This window comes from Taudactylus pleione, unplaced genomic scaffold (genome assembly GCF_031769625.1).
Source record: "Taudactylus pleione unplaced genomic scaffold, aTauple2 ptg000051l, whole genome shotgun sequence".
In the NCBI taxonomy this organism is placed as follows: Eukaryota; Metazoa; Chordata; class Amphibia; order Anura; family Myobatrachidae; genus Taudactylus; species Taudactylus pleione.
Genome location: NW_028284453.1, coordinates 865,625 through 884,784, shown reverse-complemented (window position 1 = coordinate 884,784; position 19,160 = coordinate 865,625). Strand labels below are relative to the sequence as shown.

The following is a 19,160-nucleotide window of genomic DNA, read 5'->3' as shown; positions in this document are numbered from 1 at the left end:
AACCACTGTACATATTGTTACAAGCCCACATAGCTATCTTATTGCTCAAACATTTCTGAGAACTGCACCTGCTAACTTGGGGTCATGGAAGAGTCACGTGATTTACATCACACTATTACCCATTCCAGTTTACTTGGAGGGACTGCTACCACACCAGGAAACTCTTCTTGAGTCCCAACGTCCCGCAAGTGTGCGTCAAGTTATCTTCACCTTTGGTAATCTATTCCAAGTACGCTCTGCTGTGACTATAGAATAAGGGCTTTTAATATTATAGCTATACTAGGATTGATTCAGTCTGGACGTTAGAACCTTTTAATAAATATAAATAAGTTTCCAAAGATTCAAGGATGTTCTAGCTTACAGACATTTTATTACTTCATGCTGTGTGATTATATACTTATTAAAGATTGTTGCATACATGTATTTATGATTAAATACATTGTTATATTATGCTGCGACATACTGTAGCAAAAAGTGAAATGCTTCTATCTCCTTCCCACAACATAAGCAGTTACCTAAAGACTTCTGGTAATGCCTCAAACCCCCCACCCCACCCCCACAGCCAGCCACATACTGTATGCCTGACTTCACAATTGTGTGTTTTAATAAGCGTCTGCAGAACATATTATGCAAACACCATTTACATGCATCTATATTATTATATTCCAAATATATGTAATTATCCTGTATTTCATGGGAAGACAAAACTACTGCATATCATTAACAAACAGTAAGAATAAGAAAGCAGCCTCTGAGTTCTGCTTCTCAAAAATAGGAACATGTGGTATTGTGTAACCTTGTCTGTGATCACAGTGCCGTCCTGTGGAGAAGACAGGTTTGTGTGTCTAACCTATAGGGGAAGAGGATTCATGTTCACTCAGTGTGTTATGATAATGTTATTTTGGAAGTGCAGACCATGAGATGAGGAAGTGGAATGTAGATGTAAATGATGAAAGTTCAATAGAAATTAGTTTGAGGTGATTCCTTCCTGATTTACATCTAGTTTCTGTCATCCGCTTTCTAGAAAAGTGTTTTCTTTAGGTAAGCAAAATGCTAAAAGCAAAGCCCAAAAGTGAATGCCCTAATCATGTACAGTACAGCACATAGCTTTTCTTGGGCAAACTGACGTCCCCCAAATCCAGCCACCAATCACAATGCACCCTCCCAGATATACCCCTATATTAATAGACTCACCAGTCCAGCTCAGACCTTCCTGATCTGCAAGACAGATAAGCTATTGTTGTTCCCAAGCCCCACTCCCAGCTCCTCCTTCCCTAATCCTTATTCACAATCCCTGCTCTGTGTCCTTACCTACCCTACTTACCCAGCTCTTACCCCATTCATCAAATGTGTTCCATCTCACTGATCTATCCCGTACCCATCCCCTACCACCACCTATACCAGGGGTGGACAATAAGTGGCAAATCCCAGCATGCCTTGCAATAGTTTAAGCATGGCTAAATAGCAAAAATGTGGCAGGGCATGCTGGGATTTGATTCTACAACACCTGGAGGACCGCTTATTGCCCACCCCTAACCTACACCATCACCTACACCACCACCTACACCACCACCTACACCACCACCTATGCCATTGAACTTACTGTAGATTTCCGTGGTGATAGCTCCCACTGCATCTGTATACAATCAATTAAAATAGATCAGCTGTAATGGAGTCTGTATAACTTAAGCTATACAAATTAAGGTTCCAGTAATGCTATGCAAAGTAGAATTCCCGCCCTGTACCTCTGCCATCTCATGCCCAACCTGTGTAGCTTACATAGTGCCCTGCCCCTCATCTCTGTACTCCTGCCTATAAGCCTGTTCCCATTCTGCAACTTCCCATTCTGCAAACACGACATCATTATTAGACGCTCAGCTCTTAATATTTGCATTAGGCTTACAAAGCCAAAATAAAAATAAACTGGCTGAGTGCCTTTGTGTGGCTAGGCTGGCAAATAATGATTTAGGTTTTTACGTACTGTACTCTACAAGTTCTTACGCAAACTCAGAACAGGGAAGTTACAGGTATGCAAAAAAGTGAAGCAACGCTCATAGCGTTTAATGTAAATGGTGTGAGCTTTCTCACTCCCTGCTGTATTGCTTCATACATATTATTAGTGATTAGGAGCAGTCTCAATCTACAGATCACACATTTGTACGGTTTCCCTAGTGTTTAACCCTTACTCCCATAATCTAATTCCAACCTCTCCCTAGTGCCTAACTCTAACCCCCCATAATTTAACCCTTACACTCCTCCTAGTGCCTAACCCTAATCCTCCCATAATCTAACTATAACCTTTCCCTGGAGCCTAACCCTAACCTCCCTACATCTGTAGCCTAACCCTAACTCTCCTCCTTGTATCTAACCCTAGCCCCCTAATCTAACTCTAACCTTACCCTAGAGCCTAACCCTAAACCCCAATAATTTAACTCTAACCTCTCCATAGTGCCTAACCCTAACACCCTATAATCTAACTGTAACCTCTCCCTAGTACCTAACCCTAACCTCCCTGCATCTGTAGCCTAATCCTAACTCTCCTCCTAGTGCATAACCCTAACCCCCAATAATCTAACGCTAACCTTCCCCTAGAGTCTAACCTTTACCCCTCATAATTTAACTCTAACCTCTCCTTAGTGCCCAACCCTAACCCCCCATAAACTAACTCCTTGCGCAAGGTAGTACACAGCACCCTGGCTAAATCAATTTGTGACTCCTCATTTTCCTTTGATCCCCAAGCACGCAAGCCCGTATATAATGGAGGCCTCGTTTATTGATCATCTGTTTTTTGGGACACTGGCACAGCTGAATCAGACTGTGAGGTGTGCCAATTTTTTTTTATTTCGACAGTTATCCATTAAGGGACATATATATTGAAATCTTGTGAGATTTTTTTTTTTTTTTTTTTTATCTTTACTTTTTAATTATTATTATCTTTCTCCTCTTTTTAAGCCTAATGTGATGTTTGCTACATATTGATACATCGTATTGTATTGTCTGGATGATACATTTTTTATAAGTAAAATAAACATGGTTTATACTGTGACAATTTAGTAACTGTTTCCATTGCGCAGTTCTTTGTATCATATTGGCTATATTATCTTTTTAACCCTCACAGAAGGTTAATTGGACTGCAGCATTAGATCCAGTGTGTTTTAATAACTTGGTAGCGCCTATTTTCCAAGGGACGTCCCAGCTTTTCAATATTTGTGCCTGGAATTTTTCCATAACTGAGTGAGTGTACATTACATTTCCCCTTATGCTGCTGACCTGATGCAACTTTCACTGCCTGTTTTGATTCTATGGGTTTCATACCTCCCAACTACCCAATTTAAGTGGAACAGTTCTAATTTGAGGGTTTATCCCCCTACCGCCCCACTTGCTGAGAACAAATGCAGACTCACAAACTCCATTACTGTTGTTTATGGTCTCATTTATGTGAAGAGATAATGTAACAAATAAAATAATGTAATTAATAATTAAATGTACTTTTTTTTTCCATTTAGGCCATAGTGGCTCTCCATCTATGGTTAGTAATCACATTACTGTAATTTACTATTATTATTATTATTATTATTATATCAGTGGTGTAGATTATTATTATTACCAGTTATTTATATTGCGCACACATATTCCGCAGTGCTTTACAGACAATTTTTGGCCATTCATATCAGTCCTTATCACATATTATATCCCTTATCACATATTATCACATATTATATTCCCTGTCACACTTACACACTAGGGTTATTTTTTTTGTCAAGAGCCAGTGAACCTATCAGTATATATTTGGATTGTGGAAGGAAACCAGAGCACCCAGAAGAAACCCACGCCATCATAGGGAGAATATACAAACTCCACATAGTTAGGCCATTATCATCTAAAGATACCTAGAAATTGAGCAAATGATTTTAAGCATTGCTAAGTAGAGCAGCTTCAACTCAAATAGTTTGAATCATCGCTTTGGGATGACCGTGGCTACATGAGAGCAGTTGATAAGCTTAGAGGACATGTAGAGTAACCAGCACCATATTGGCAGGGTAGGAGCATGTATTAGTGCTACTGCTATACAAAAGGAGAAGAACAGCTAGACGTATAGAAGGGCAGACTGCCACCATTATATGTTAGCAAATGACAACCTGGAAAAATCAGACTTTTTCTAACCCGTATTAATATTTTATTACAGGAACAGCCAGAGCTACAATATGCCGATATTGCATTCAAGAACAAAGATCCAAGAAAACAACAGGTGAAGCCCCCTCCCTAACACTTACTTGCCATTGTAATAGTATATAATGGTAATGTTATATTATGTAATGTTACGGTAGCTATCGTTATATTATTATTATTATCATCATAGTCAGCTTTTAACAGAGTAGCACAAATAGTAATTTTCACTGTTCAGGTTTAACTGCATGAATACAGTATATATGTTCATTTTACATTGTGAGAGGGGCGGCTGTAGGCAGAGGGCTCAGGGCCTGATTCAGAGTTGGGAATAGAGAGAGATATCGCTCAACTGATCATCTTGGTGAAACCATGCTGCACTGCAGGTGGGGCACATTTAAAATGTGCAGAGAGATTTAGATTTGGGAGGGAGGTGTCCAAACTGATTTCTAAACTGTAGAGTAATAATAAAGCTGTGCAGTATTTGTGGGCTACATGCAAAATCAGCCAGTATTTACCCCACATGTTAAAAATGTATGTATTTACACCCCTTGCATTGCAATATGGTTTGTCCAGGTTCACAGTTAAGTGCTATATCTCTCTCTATTCCCAACTCTGAATCAGGCCCTCAGTACAGCTTTACTACAGCCCATGGCAGGAGATGCAGGATAGGCAAGAGCTATGGGCTTGATCCAGAGATAGACACAAATGCCATTGCAGCTGCAATCTCTCACGGATCACAATTGCGAAATTATACTAATGAGCCTCTAACCGCCCAGCGCTTGATGCCCACTGACAGCATCTCACATCCACCTCTCACGCACAAAACCAGATACATGGGATACAGATCAGGCGGCCATCAGCCTTCTGAGTAGGTCTAAGCTGTCGCAGACACAGTGGGTCTCCAGACACACAGAGGGCTCTCCTGCTGCCAGCAAGGATGCAGAGGCTAATTTATGCACGCCCAGAAAACACTGTTTAAATGGTCCCGACATGCCTATGTGCAATCGCTCAATCTTCATTAAATATCAGTATTGCGTCCACATCTGAATCAAGCTCTATATATACTCTACTAGAGAGGATCGGATAGGGATTATATATGTGACACCATATGGTAATGTGGTCATGGGACAGCCTGTTGTGATGCCCCCATTTACCCTCCCTGTGCCTACATCCTCCGGTCCCTCTGCTCTTTGAGCAACGTTTCAATATATACATAACAGCTTATTTATTACATATGGCAGCAGAGAACTGAGGCTTCAAGTACATTAGTTACAGTACTTAGAGCCCAGTAGATTGTATTAAGACTATAGTGGGAGATGAATCAAACCTTGGAGAGAGATGGTCTATTTACTAAGCTTTGGATGGAGATAAAGTGGACGGAGATAAAGTACCAACCAACAAGCTCCTACCTGTCATTTTTCAAACACAGTCTGTAACATGACAGTTAAGTCAGGTACACAAGGAACGATATGCTCTATGAGCGATATCATTCAGTGTTGTCCCCTCATCTACCGGGCTCAATGTCGTTCCCAACATTGAGCATACACGCTGAATGATATCATTAACAACATCAGTCAGTGACGTCCAGTGCCAGATTAATGTCCGCATGGGCCTGGAGCTGAAATGTATGATGGGCCTATTGTGTGGCGCTGCAGGGGGTGTAACAAGTGCTGCAGCAGTGTGACTAGAGATGTGGGGTGGTGACCATAGTGGTGTAGGCGTGGTTTACATAGTGGATGGCACAGGGCGCTCCATGAGCTAGCTCTGCTATGTCGATGACTTTGTGTAATACACTCCTGCATTGATAGGCGGAATATAAAGCTTATTCACACTCAAACTTGTGTGTGAATAAGCTTCTTTAAATCCGTGGAGTGCTGCCTATCAATGCCGGAGTGCATGGCACTCATAGGCAAAGTATGGTGCTATGGTGGCTGGTGCCCTCCTAATTACCTGTGAAGGGAGAGGACCATGTAGCAGATGAATGTGCAGCTCTGGACGGCTTGTACAAATCACACTAAAATCCATTTAGGTTATTAACAATTCAGAACTTGTATTAGTCCCTTTGGTAATCCTGACGGAAGTATGAATACAAGTTCGGAGTTGTTGATAACCTAAATGGACTTTAGTGTGTTCTATATAAGCCGTCCAGAGTGCCGCCCATTCAACTGCTATATATATATATATATATATATATATATATATATATATTTATATATATATAGCAACCAATCAGATTCTACTTAACATTTAATTAGCACCTTCTGGAAGATAATAGCTAGAATCTGATTGGTTGCTATGGGCAACATCACTTTTAAAACTCACTTCTAAAAACTCTCACTTTAGTAAATTTACCCCATAATGTCAACATTCATCTAGGGGACGGTTAGGGTTAGGCTGTGGGGGGTGGAGGAGTATAGAATAGGCACTGCAGGGAGGGTTAGTACTAGGGGGAGGTTACAGTTAGCCTGGGTACAGCCTAGACAATGTGTACCCAGCCTGATCGGGGGAGCCGGCATCGGTAAGTGCATACACACTTGCCGATGCGGGCAGCAATGGCGAGAGCTATGCTGCATTCGGCAGCATGGCCCTCGCTAACGACATCCCCTGTTGGCCCTGCATGTAGGACCAATAGAGGATGTCGCTGACGACGTGCCAGAGTGAGCATCGTCAGCATCATAGTCGGTACACATTAAATGATGTGCCCATACCTCCCAACATGACCCTCTCCAGGAGGGACACAATGCTCTGGTCCTGGACTTCCCTGGTAAGAGGTGAGGCTGCAGCACAGTCCAAAATTCAAATAGGGGAGTCACACCAACTGTCAGTGAGTCCCAGCCAGTGATGTTTGGCAGTGTGTGAAATGACAGTTGGTGCGACTCCCCTATTTGAATTTTGAACTGTGCTGCAGCCCCACCTCTTACCAGGGAAGTCCAGGACCAGAGCATTGTGTCCCTCCTGGAGAGGGTCATGTTGGGAGGTATGTGTGCCTAATATGTCGGTCCGATCCGTCAAATCCGACGACATACAGTATCGCCTAGTGTGTACCCAGCATTAGACTGCAGGGGGAAGACAGCTGCAGCTGTCAAGAGCAGGTTAGAGACTGCTGGGCCAACAGGAGTGATATGTTCATTATGTTGATATATCATACCACACCCGCTTCAGTCCCTTTAAGTGTGCCTCAAGCTCCTGACCCTACTTACCATTGTGTGTGTGTATATACATTGTATATATATATATATATATATATATATACACAGACACCAAACACACACTTACATATATGTGTATATATTTATACATGCACACATATTACATTTTATATATATACATATATATATATATACACACATATATATATATATAAATATATATGCTCCTGTTCCCACCTTAACACCTATTAGATAGATAATCTATTTAGAAAAAATATATATATATACACACATATACTCAGAGGCCAGATATTACACTGACCTGTGTGATCATGACATGCTCGGCTGTTTCCCTTCTGTAGTTAGGAGCCTCAGCCTGCTGTATACAGCTTCGGAGTAGGACTAGGACGGTATAGGGGGCAGAGCTTCAGATTACTTTGGGGTGTGGCTTCAGTGGGATAGAAGTGGGTGGAGCTTTGGACCAACTGACCAGCCGAGAGGAGAGGGTGCTATTTATCAATGAGCTGTTAGGTGGTAATGGGCGGCCGGGAGGTGAGTGAACTGGGCTGTTGGTGGTGGTGACAGGAAAAACATTATTTTTCCTATCTACACTGCAGTGTATCCTGTGGGCCTATTTTCAATGGGAGGCCTGTAGCTGAGAGCTCCACCCGCCCCATTGTTAATCCGGCCCTGGTGACGTCACTGGCCACAGTCCCCGAACATGCAGGGCCTGACGATATCATCAGGTTGGCCTGCATTTTCGGGCGACAGCAGACATCGTTAACAATCCGCGGGAGAGCTCATAGTTAGCGATGTCATGCTTACACACGGAACGTTATTGAACGATAACGATATCGTTACTAATCCTAACTGTCATGTATTTAAAAATGACAGTTAGGAGCTGATTGGTTGGAGCACTATTTAAGATTAGAAACAAATGATAACAAAAATTTCACTCGTTGATAAATTTGGGTGTTGGTTGCTCATAGTTACCTGTTTTAAGAGTACTAGGGAATCAGTAAGTTTTCCCAGATTGCATTGCAAGTGAACCTATCTTCCTAAATTTTTCATATTAAAACATTCACTGGATAATAAGTAAAAGCATTTCAGTTTCAATCTTTACATCACAAGTATTTGTGACGTTCACAACTAGTAAGTGTGCGTGCTATGTCTTTGTACCCCTATGTCCAATATCTACCTGAGCTCCTCCATTATTTAACGTGATTGCAAAACAATCAAGTAGCAAAAGGGAAAATGAGAAAAAGATAATTAAATGTAATTAACAAAAAATATTTATATGCTGCTCAATAGATTAATTATACTTTTAACCGAATAAAAAATATACAATATCATATAAGCATATAATGTAACTACACAGAACAGTGCTACCTTTAGGCAACTGCCTAATTTGCCTATGTGGTGAATGCAGTTGCTGCTATCTCTATGTATGTACATTGGCGGTCAGTACATTCTGCCTGTACATTATAGACAGTGAATAATATTTTAAAACCAATTTACTCATTTAATAACCTGTCCATGTATTTTTTTCTTTTAGCCTCTATCAGGAGCATTGTATGAAAATGGGAGTTCACAGGGGCAGCCTCCAGCTGAGAACATTGTATACTCCGAAATAAGATTACAGTGACCTCTTCCCCGAACGGGAAACAGTATTCCATTATTTCTACAATTCATTCATTTTATCACACGTCAGCTCTGCATCAGGATTTTAGGAGTGATCATCTTCTTGTGACGCTGTCTGAAGGATAAGATGTTGGTCTGGCACTGTCAGGAAGTAGCTCAGTCTGTGATAGCGGAACATGAGCTGTCTATGGCTGGTCAGTGTCACAATATATTGTTCTCACGTTGAAGAGATCACTGTGATGTTGGAAAGACTGATAACATACTATATAATTCATGTCTCAAAATAAACTCAGGTTGTCAGTGTCACTGACTGATGCAGATTATGGACTTGCTGGAGAACGTCTGTGTCAGTTTATGTTGCTGACTATATTGTGTCTGTATTGTATCCATGGACTTAGCATTACACTGTTCTAAGGGGTAAATTTACTAAAGTGAGAGATTTTAGAATTGGAGATGTTGCCCATAGCAACCAATCAGATTCTAGCTATTATCTTCCAGAAGGTGCTAGTTAAATGTTAAGTAGAATCTGATTTTTTGCTATGGGCAATATCTCCACATCTAAAAAGTTTCACCTTAGTAAATGCCCCTTAGATGCAACTACTTAAGGCCTCAATTTCAGTAAGAAATAAATATTTTTCCTTATGCCTTTATATGGTCATGGAACTGTTGATGACTTATAATATCCTTATAAATTACCTCATGAGTTATTACTCTTGTGCCCTTAGTTCAAATGTGGATCTTTAATATCTTGATAACAGCAGGATAAATAGTACATTAAATTAAATATGAGATTGGGGATGCAGATTATAGACAAGCGAACTAAATGCCGCCAGTCTATATCCCGACAGGAGATGCCCAACGGAGGACTATCTTAATCCCGATGTCGGAACGCCGAAGGACGACAGCCTGAATGAGGTAAGTCCGAGGTATCCTTAGTGTTAGCCGTGCGGGGGGGAGGGAGAGTTTGTTTTAGGGAATGTAGTGGGGTTAAGGTTAGGTTTTGGGGGGGGAAGGTTAGGATTAGGCACCTCTAGGGGAGAGGGTTAGGGTTAGGCACCCCCAGGGATAGGTTAGGATTAGGCACCCACCTCGGGAGGGTTAGGTTTAGGGTGCGGGAAGGGGGCGTTAGGTTTAGGCACCCGCGAGGGGGACTTAGGGTTAGGCACCACCCCGGAGTTTTAGGGTTAAGCACTCCTATGGGATGGTTAAGGTTATTGGGGGAGAGGGGTTGGTTAGGGTACTTACTGGCCGGCTCGGGATCTCCTTCTGTCAGGCTTCTCCAGGCTAAACAGCCGCAGGTATTTCTTACTGATACCTAAAATTGTTAGGATTAGAAATTTGCAGGTATTTGAAGGCTCCATAGCAAAAGTTTGTAAGGGCCCCTATGTACCACCAAATTATTAAATGTATATAACACATGTAGCCCTGACAAGGAAGATGGGTCCCCCTCAGCTCTGGGCCCCATACCAGCTACACCCCTTGTACCTATGGTAGTTATGCCCATGCCTGTGTTACAAGGGTTCAAGAATTTGTTTTTGTGAAATCTGATTGAGTTTAAAATTGACTAAGCTAACAAACATAATCATAAACACAATAGGTAATTTGTTTTGTATTTTGTTAAAAACTTTGTTCCAGCGTGTAATATACCCGGCATGAGAAAAACTATTGTACATTAATGATAATTTTTACCTGAAAGTACAGAGTAAACTCGCAGTTTTTCATTCGCACCTCCCTGGGGGTAAGAGATGTATACGAAGGTACATCTTCTTCTGGTCGGGCAGCTGAGGTCCTTCATAGCTCACCTGACAAAATGGCGGACAGACCCAGCAATATATTTCATGTATTTGTGTAGCAGCACAAAAGAATTGTTATAAATTGTCCTGAAAACTTGTCTTCATGCCACATACATAGCAGTTTATGCACAGTTCATCTTACTGAGAGATACTTCCTGTGCAAATAATATTCATTTTGGGACCAGGATATCATGTATTATCTGAAGTTTTAGTAAGTATGTAAATGCTGATCATTGTACATAATATGGGTGTGAATATATTCATAGGTACAAATAAAATGACTTTGTACTGTATTTCGTAATATTCTTCTATATCTTATTCTTATGTATGAACACTTGCAAAATTAAAATGTTAAAAAATGTAGAAAAGAAGAACACTAAATCAATCAAACAGGACAACATGACCGAATGTCCCTCCTACTGAAGACTCTGCAGTATACAACCAGAAATATTCACTTACCACAAGTGCATTGATTTTTTCTATAGTGTCACCCTCTGTCAGTGTTGGACTGATGTATGAAGAATTCCCTGTAAATCCAGTTGTAAAACATACAGATTTTATACACAATCCATATTAATACACAATAAGCTATACTCTAGACCAGAGGTTCCCAATCTCGGTCCTCAAGGCACCCTAACGATCCAGGTTTTAAGGATATCCATGGTTGAGCACAGATGATTAAATCAAAAGACTGAGGTACCAATTAAGTCACCTGTGCATAAGTATGGTTATCCTTACAATCTGGACTGTTCAGGAGCCTTGAGGTCTGAGTTTGGGAACCTCTGCTATAGCTATATAAGAATAAAGTGTTTTTTTATGTTTGTTTTGTATTTTTTTGCCAATATATGAGGTAAATAAAGCCTCTTTTCTAAATTTTTTTGTTGTAAAAAAACATAATGATGTGCTCCTTCAAGTTTGGGTTTTTTATCTATGAATAGGGATGCCCAGAGCCGTAAGTAAACATTTTGATGCCAGGTGCCAGAAACAGCATTGGTGCGCCCCCTCGCCCCCTCTTTGTCTAAACAGGGACAGTGCACGCCGCAGGCGCGCGACCCAAAAAAGGTTGTGGTCTTGTAGGGAAAGGTCGTGGCCACACTATAATATCCCCAATTCACATTACAAGACACAGTAGTGCCCCTTATTCACATTACACTACATAGCAGTGTCCCTTATACCCATTACGCTACACAGCAACAATAGTAATTCCCCTTACACATTATGACAACACAGTAGTAGGTGCCGTTACACATTATGCCACGCAGTTGTAATGCCCCTTACACATTATTGCCAAAGTAGTAATGCCCCTTACACATTATGCCCAAAGTAGTAATGCCCCTTACACATTATGCCCAAAGTAGTAATGCCCCTTACACATTATAAATAATAATAATAATAATGACAGTGCAAAACTGTGTAATGCAGCCCCTAAGGGGAATGGAAGACTCTTCACAAATCCTCAAGTGGTTAAATTGTAGAGAAATAGCCTCATCTCAGATGGTGCAGAAACACATGCAATAAAATAAATCAGCCCTCACATCTAAAAGTTTCATTGTATCTGGATGAGGTTGTTTCAATGGTTTTTAAGGACATAAGTTTTCTCCATATACACAGGAAAACTTCACTTCTCCAAACAATTCCTCAATGGCTCAGATATAAAAGAGAAAAACACAAAACATGGTGCAATATAGCCCAAAAAATTTAAAAACTTTTATTCTGACATCAGACTCACATTTAAAAGAACTTTACAAAGCATATAACCACAATGGGTATACATATGGTGTACACTCGCTCATCTCATCAATGAATTACCCTCCCAGATTGAATAGGATTTTGAAGCTCAGAATCCTAGGATCCTCCCTCCTCCTTAGGGCAGCAGTCAGAGGCGATGGCAGTGGTTCCCCATAAACAGTCTGTCATCACGTACAGTACTTTACAGTACATACTTTAGTACAGTAAAGTCCACAGGTAGGAGCAAAAATAAGAAAAAGGAGCAAAAGAAGTAGCAATTTACACTATGGCCTTGCTTAAAAGACTTTAGTGTGTAAGCATTAGCACACATAACATGTGACACTGGTCGCATCACAGCAGACCTGGGTGCACTACAATACCCATCTTATAAAATTTATGAAATAAGCGCTAATTCTTATGTGTAAGCAATCTTCATTTTAAAACCATAACAACATAAAAATATATGTATAAAAAACAAAAACATCTTGAATAAATGTTTATAGCTCTTGTTAGAGTGGGTTGAAGGGTGGATCAATGTGATGATAGTGGCTATCGACAATAACTAGACGAAATCTGTTCTTGCCTTACCCTATACTGGTGATCTTCCTCCTCTAGGATGCGGCCCAGTTACAAGCCAGCTCATCTTACTGTGCTGTCCGTTCTTCTGCTTCTCCAGAAGCTTGCTCAAACGGTGACAGATTCACAATATTAGCCAGAATCTCTGGCATGTGCGGCGTCATTAGCCGCATCGCAGTTGTATGATGTCACTGGCCGCCCGATATGAGAGGGGAATGGTACTGCTCGATCTCTGTCCTTTTCCCACTACCAGGGTTGGACTGGCCCACAGGGGTATAGGGGAAATCCCCGGTGGGCCCCAAAGCCTGTGGGCCCACCCCCTCCTCTAGGTGTCAGGTTTCAGACCCCAAATTATAAATTGTTACACTATTAGACAGTCAGTTTCCTGGTGGAGCAGGACCACTGATTAACAAGGGGGCTTGGTTCACTTATATAGAAACTACACCAATTTTTGCCTAATGGTTAGCCACGTATCTGTGGTGGCAGGCCACACCCCCTCTGGTGGATGACCACACCCCTTAAGCATGGGCCCTTACCACTGATTGCCCCGGTGGGCCCCTCATGCTCCAGTCCGACACTGCCCACTACTACCAACACGTTTCACTCTTCACAAATGCTTCTTCAAGGATGGGGCTACACTTCCAATGATCTTTGGGCCTGATTCAGAGCCGGATGCAATTAGCGCTCGCTCGTCCAGAAAATAGGGCTGGCTATTCAAATCAACCGTTCGCTCTTTGCGGTCTGTTCACGTCTCTAGGTCTGAACGAGCGAACAAAACTTGCGATCGTTTTTTGAAAAAATACGCCCCCTGGCCGCTCGCATCCTACGTCATGTCCGCTATTTATTAGATTAATCGAGTACATCGACCAGGGTATGAACTGCTCGCTATTCTTGGGGTTGGTTTTTGCTACTACAATTTTGCGAGCAGTTCTGGCTATAAAATAACCCAGTGACGTGCTCAATGACGCTGCTGTTTTAATTATGCACACCCATAAAACTCCCGTTTTGACCTTTAAGCACGCCTGCGATCGGATCTCCACTCCCCGTTTTCAAGCACCTTCCCCTGTTACAACCCACATACACCTCTTTCTGTCACTCAAATTATCAGGCATTCGCTATTTTGCGAGCACATGAATTTCGACCGCACTGACTGGTTCGCGCATGCGTATAACAATCCGTATGCATGCGCAGTTGGGCAAACATCGCTCGGAGCGAACGAGCGGCCGCTTACGAGCGGCTCTGAATCAGGCCCTTTATTGTCTAACTTAGGGTTGAAGACAGGAAGTCATTTTCAAATGAACAGCTAGCTCATGGTAAAAATTGTACAGAAAAAAAAAGTTTTTTATTCTTTTATGTTTCATTGTTTTTTTTAGGATTGCTATTTTACATGTAGTTGGGTTGTAAATGATAAGTATGTTAAAAATGATAAGTGTGCATTTTAGAAAACACAAGGTTAGTGATTATAAAAGGGGGTTTATAAAATTATTAAAAAATCAAAAAAGTAACAAGATTAAGATTTTATAAAAAGGTTTAAGAATGTAAAAAAATATGCTAATTCTATATCAGTATGTAGCCAATATGCCTTTGTTTTTTTCTGTTTTAGTGTGGTGGTCAGATCGCCGCCACTCCACAGGGTTTGAACATGTTGTATACCTACAAAATAAAAAAATAAAAACATCTTAAATGAGCAGACACACTGAGTTTATAGTCCTTTAAGTATATTGCAAATGTGTTCTGCTATTCGTGTTTTAAGTTTTCTTTAGGTTTGTCCTATGTATTGGGTTCCACAAAGGCATTCCACTACGTATATTGATTGGCGGCGGAGACAGCAGGAGACAGAGGGCCATATTCAATTAGAGGCGAAAAGCCTTTTTTGCCTGTTTTTTTGAGAAAATTTTGCCTAAAAAAAATTCGCCAAATTCAATTCCAGGACAATTTTGCCTAAGCAGAAACAATTCTCCAAAAAAGATTCTCCAATCAATAGCAGGTGAAAAGAAATGAAAATTCTTTATTTTGGGGTGCAAGCATGGGGAAATGACTCAGAACCCTTGGGACAGCCCCACAAAGGACAAGTCTGCAAAAAAACAAAAACCTAAGAACACCCCAAAGAAGACATGTAATTTTTGGGGTGAAAATGTAAAAGTGGGGAGATAAACATAAAAGTAGTGAAATAGACTTCTTGGGGGTCCCCAAGTATGGGTCAGGTGTATTTGGGATTGCAGGTGCATGCAGGAGGTGGATTTTTCATGTTTTTAAAAAGTTCACTTTAGAAACATAAAAACATGCTAGCACCCATTGTCAAGTACCCCAAATTTGACAGGAATACTTATTTTCACCAAAAATACAGCTTTATGCCATTCTTCACCACTTTTACAAAGATGCTAATAGCAAGCAATTTACACAACTTAAGTACCCAAAATAGTTTTATTAGGGCTATTAGTACACATCTATATTGATTCCCTATGTTAATGTATCTTTTTCTGGGGTACAGACTGATTTCCCCAATTCTTTCAGTACTTTTCGCCTGTTCCGCATTCGCCTATTTCTGTTTTCGCCTGTTTTGCAATTTAATTAGGCGAAAAACTGGGACGAGCACGGAATGAATTTGCTTCTGAAACAGGCGAATCAAGTGAAAAATCGGACAGCCGAAAACTTTGCCTCTAATGGAATTCCCTTCAGAGAGCGGCTGATTCATCAAGGCGCTGCGTTGGGTTTGCCCTGCTGCGATGGCCATACCACAAGCTACCTGTCGCCCCGCTCCCCTGGCTAATATTCCTATGGAGTTATACAATAGGCCGTGTTAGTTGCTACACCGAGGAGGCTGTTTCACCAGTGGCTTACTACAAGTACACGGCCTATTATAGTTACATTTTATGCAGTATAAATTGGAGCTGTGGGGATTTGGACACAATTTAGAAGACTACTATTGCTACTGTTGTTACATTTCAAATATTGCTACAAGTTTCATTATGACCTTACTGTGTATATGTTTTTCATATATTTATATCATTCGCTATAAGAGTCTATAAATGTGTTTTCTGAAAATATATCATATTTATTTGTGGATATTTTTTTCATTTTCACAGCGCTGTTTTTATAATCAACAGAAACTTTTATCCCGTTTACTGCTGAGGGATTTCTCCCCTCTGAGAAAATATTATCAGGCTGGTCATACATTATTCCAACATAAATATCATTAACTGGAGAAAACTATTTATTAAACCAAACTTAAAGTGTTGGGGAAAAAAATCTCAAAAAGTAAAACACACAAAAACACGTAAATAAACTTCATCATGGCCACATAAGCAGACAAACCATGAGACGAGTATACTAAGTGATCAAATACACTCCTACTGTATGTGAATGGTACAAATCAATTGAGAAAGTTATAACAGGTTACATACCTTAAAGCATAGGGCCCGATTCAGATGCGTTCGCATGCAGCCGTCAGGGGGCCGAATATGCAAATCCTGCGTTCGCACAGCAAGACATCAGGACGCCCACTATGTCGTAGCGTGTGGCGGCAATGCAATCGCAAGCAGGTCTAATGCCGCCCACTTTCCCTTCGCAGCACACGTCATCTCCAGGAAGTGTATATATCAGTAACATCGAGAACCATCGGAGGCATACGCAAAGCTTATGGTTAACCCTACCCTACCGCAATATATATATTTTATTTATTTTTTTTCTACACTGCTGTATAGGAGTGTCACATATCAATGTAATCAGCACAGTCTCTTGGTGGGTCCTAGTTGCATCACGTTGGCAAAAAGAAAAGACAGAAAAAAGATGCCTGGCAGAGTCTCATGGGACCGGACGTGTCAAGACGTGACTGCAGCAAAGACGAGTGAGGACAGATCTGTAGGGTCACATTCTGTAATATCCTGTGAGTTGCGGCAAGTGGAGATATTTCCTTGATTTAGCTGTGAGAATTAATGTGGCAAATTTTTTGAAAGCAAAATCAACTTAGTTTTACTGTTTAAAAAATTGCCTCTTAAAAACACAGAGATACAGTAACTTCCTAAAATGTCAGTACTAGCCACAACGCACAGGCTATTACATTTGGCCCCAGGGGTGTATTAAGAGAGGAGGGGGCCCATGTGCTGTCTCCGTTCAGGGCCCCCCTCCTTTCTACCCGGTGGCTGGCAGCGCCCTGTGCTGGACAGTAGATTTTGGGCACCAATAGACTCTAGCGATGTCCCAGACTCTTAGTGTAAAAGAGACACTGTAGTGTATAACTAATGTTTAATATATGTTATATACAAATCACACAAGTATTAGGAGTCAGACATTGGCTTTTCAAAAGTGAATGAACTATTTACTATATGTAACATGTTTTTTTAAGTGCATGTTATAAGCCAGCAACACATGGGCTGATCAGCGTTAGTGCTGAGTGACTGAATACATGTCTATGTACAGAGTAACAGGTTGTGTCTCTGAGGCACAGTGGAGCTGAACATATGGCCCGATTCAGATGTGGACGCTATTTGGATGTTCACGCAGTTGAGCGTTTATCGGTGGACTGCGCATACATCTTAGCCACAATACGCACATGTGGCGATTGAATTGTGATCAAATGCGACTACAGTTGTAGCATGGATTTATCTGCAACTGATTGACAGACAGGGGCCATTTTGTGGGAGGTAACAGGGAGTGGCGGCAAAAACGCGGGCATGTTGTGACAGATATTGGGCATGTAACTGCCTCCATCTGGGATCCTGTACACAGAAAATATGGCACCAGGGTCTCAGTTCCCGCAGCCATTCTGCGCAACCTTAGGTCAACTCAGATGCTCGATTATCAAAGAATCTGCGAACACCCAGTGAAGCAGAGGGGTGGGGGAGTGGATACTAATTACCCAGGCCAGGTTGTTGGAGGGGCCCGGTGGGGACCCCTCTTCCTCCCACCTGTCAGCAGCCCAGCACACACTGCTGTGTTGCAGCAGTCTCCTCTGCCTGGGGGAGAGCTATCTCACCCCCTCCTGGATTTGTGCCATGCAGAGGGGCTCACAGTGCCTCCCACCCTGGCGCACAGAGAAACAGTTTTTCCTTTCCTAAGGGGACATGACAATGACTCCCGCAATTAGGCCACACCCCCTTCCCCCACCCTTCTGAGATGCTGCCGACAGTCATCTCAATGTATTTTCAGTTGGCTGTAGCATTAGCATATTATCACATGGCAGCTGTGTACAAATTCATAGCTGCTAATACATTAGCCTCTACATCTGAATCAGACCCCGGCTGCTATTTCAATAACCCTCAAAAATGTCAATACATAAATCTCTGTTACCTTTTACTTTCCATCAAATGGGAATCAGTAATCTACAGTATCAAGATCCCTATTAAAGGTCAGCCTAGTAATAGGAAAAATATATACTACACATGTATTACAGCGTGGTCTAAACCCAGCATATGAGCTGGTTCATGTACTGTATTAGTGCTTGATGAGACCCGGGGTTAACACATATATTTGTTTTACTGTAGTTTAGTTGGATTCTGTATTATATCCTGCCGGATGTAAGCCTGGCGGATATAATACCGATGCCGGAAGCAAGAGAGGACAAGACAAGAGAGGAAAGTATTGGGGCTATCGCTAACCCTCTTCCCCCCTAACACTAACCCTCCCTTAGCGGTGCCTAACCCTAACCTCACCCCCTAGCGCCTAAAACAAACCTCTCCCCAGGGGTGCCTTATCCTCCCGCACCCTAAACCTAACCGTTCCGGGGGGTGCCTAACCCTAAGCTACCCCGGGGGTGCCTAACCCCCCTTCCCTTAGCCTAACACTAATCCTCCTGGGGGGTGCCTAACCCTAAGTCCGCCCCCAGGAGCCCCTAACCTAACCCTCCCCCCTGCGCGGCTATCCGCTCCCACTGCCCAGCTTACCTTCATTCGGTATGCCGGTCATCGGGATCCCAGCGTAGGGCTAATGATAGGCGTCGGGATTTTGATGCCTATCATTAGTACCTTGCCTGGATATGACAGTCGGGAAGCCGGCGGTTGGCTTCCTGACCGCATACCGTTTAGTTATATATTTCTTCCATCACTTTTTTTAATTGGGTGGAACATACCATGGTACTCACCACCACAAGAATAGCAGGAATATG

At 41.8% G+C, this 19,160-nt stretch overlaps 1 protein-coding gene across 1 annotated transcript in view; it reads left to right on the top strand.

Annotated features, from left to right (window-relative positions):
- Positions 1–256, top strand: part of LOC148535429 (cell adhesion molecule CEACAM19-like) — a 52,033-nt gene extending 51,777 nt beyond the window's left edge. The window contains exon 5 of the mRNA XM_088462605.1: positions 129–256. Coding sequence (XP_088318731.1) covers positions 129–256 — 128 coding nt within the window. The remainder of the gene's footprint in view (positions 1–128) is intronic.
- Positions 257–19,160: the final 18,904 nt, after the last annotated feature.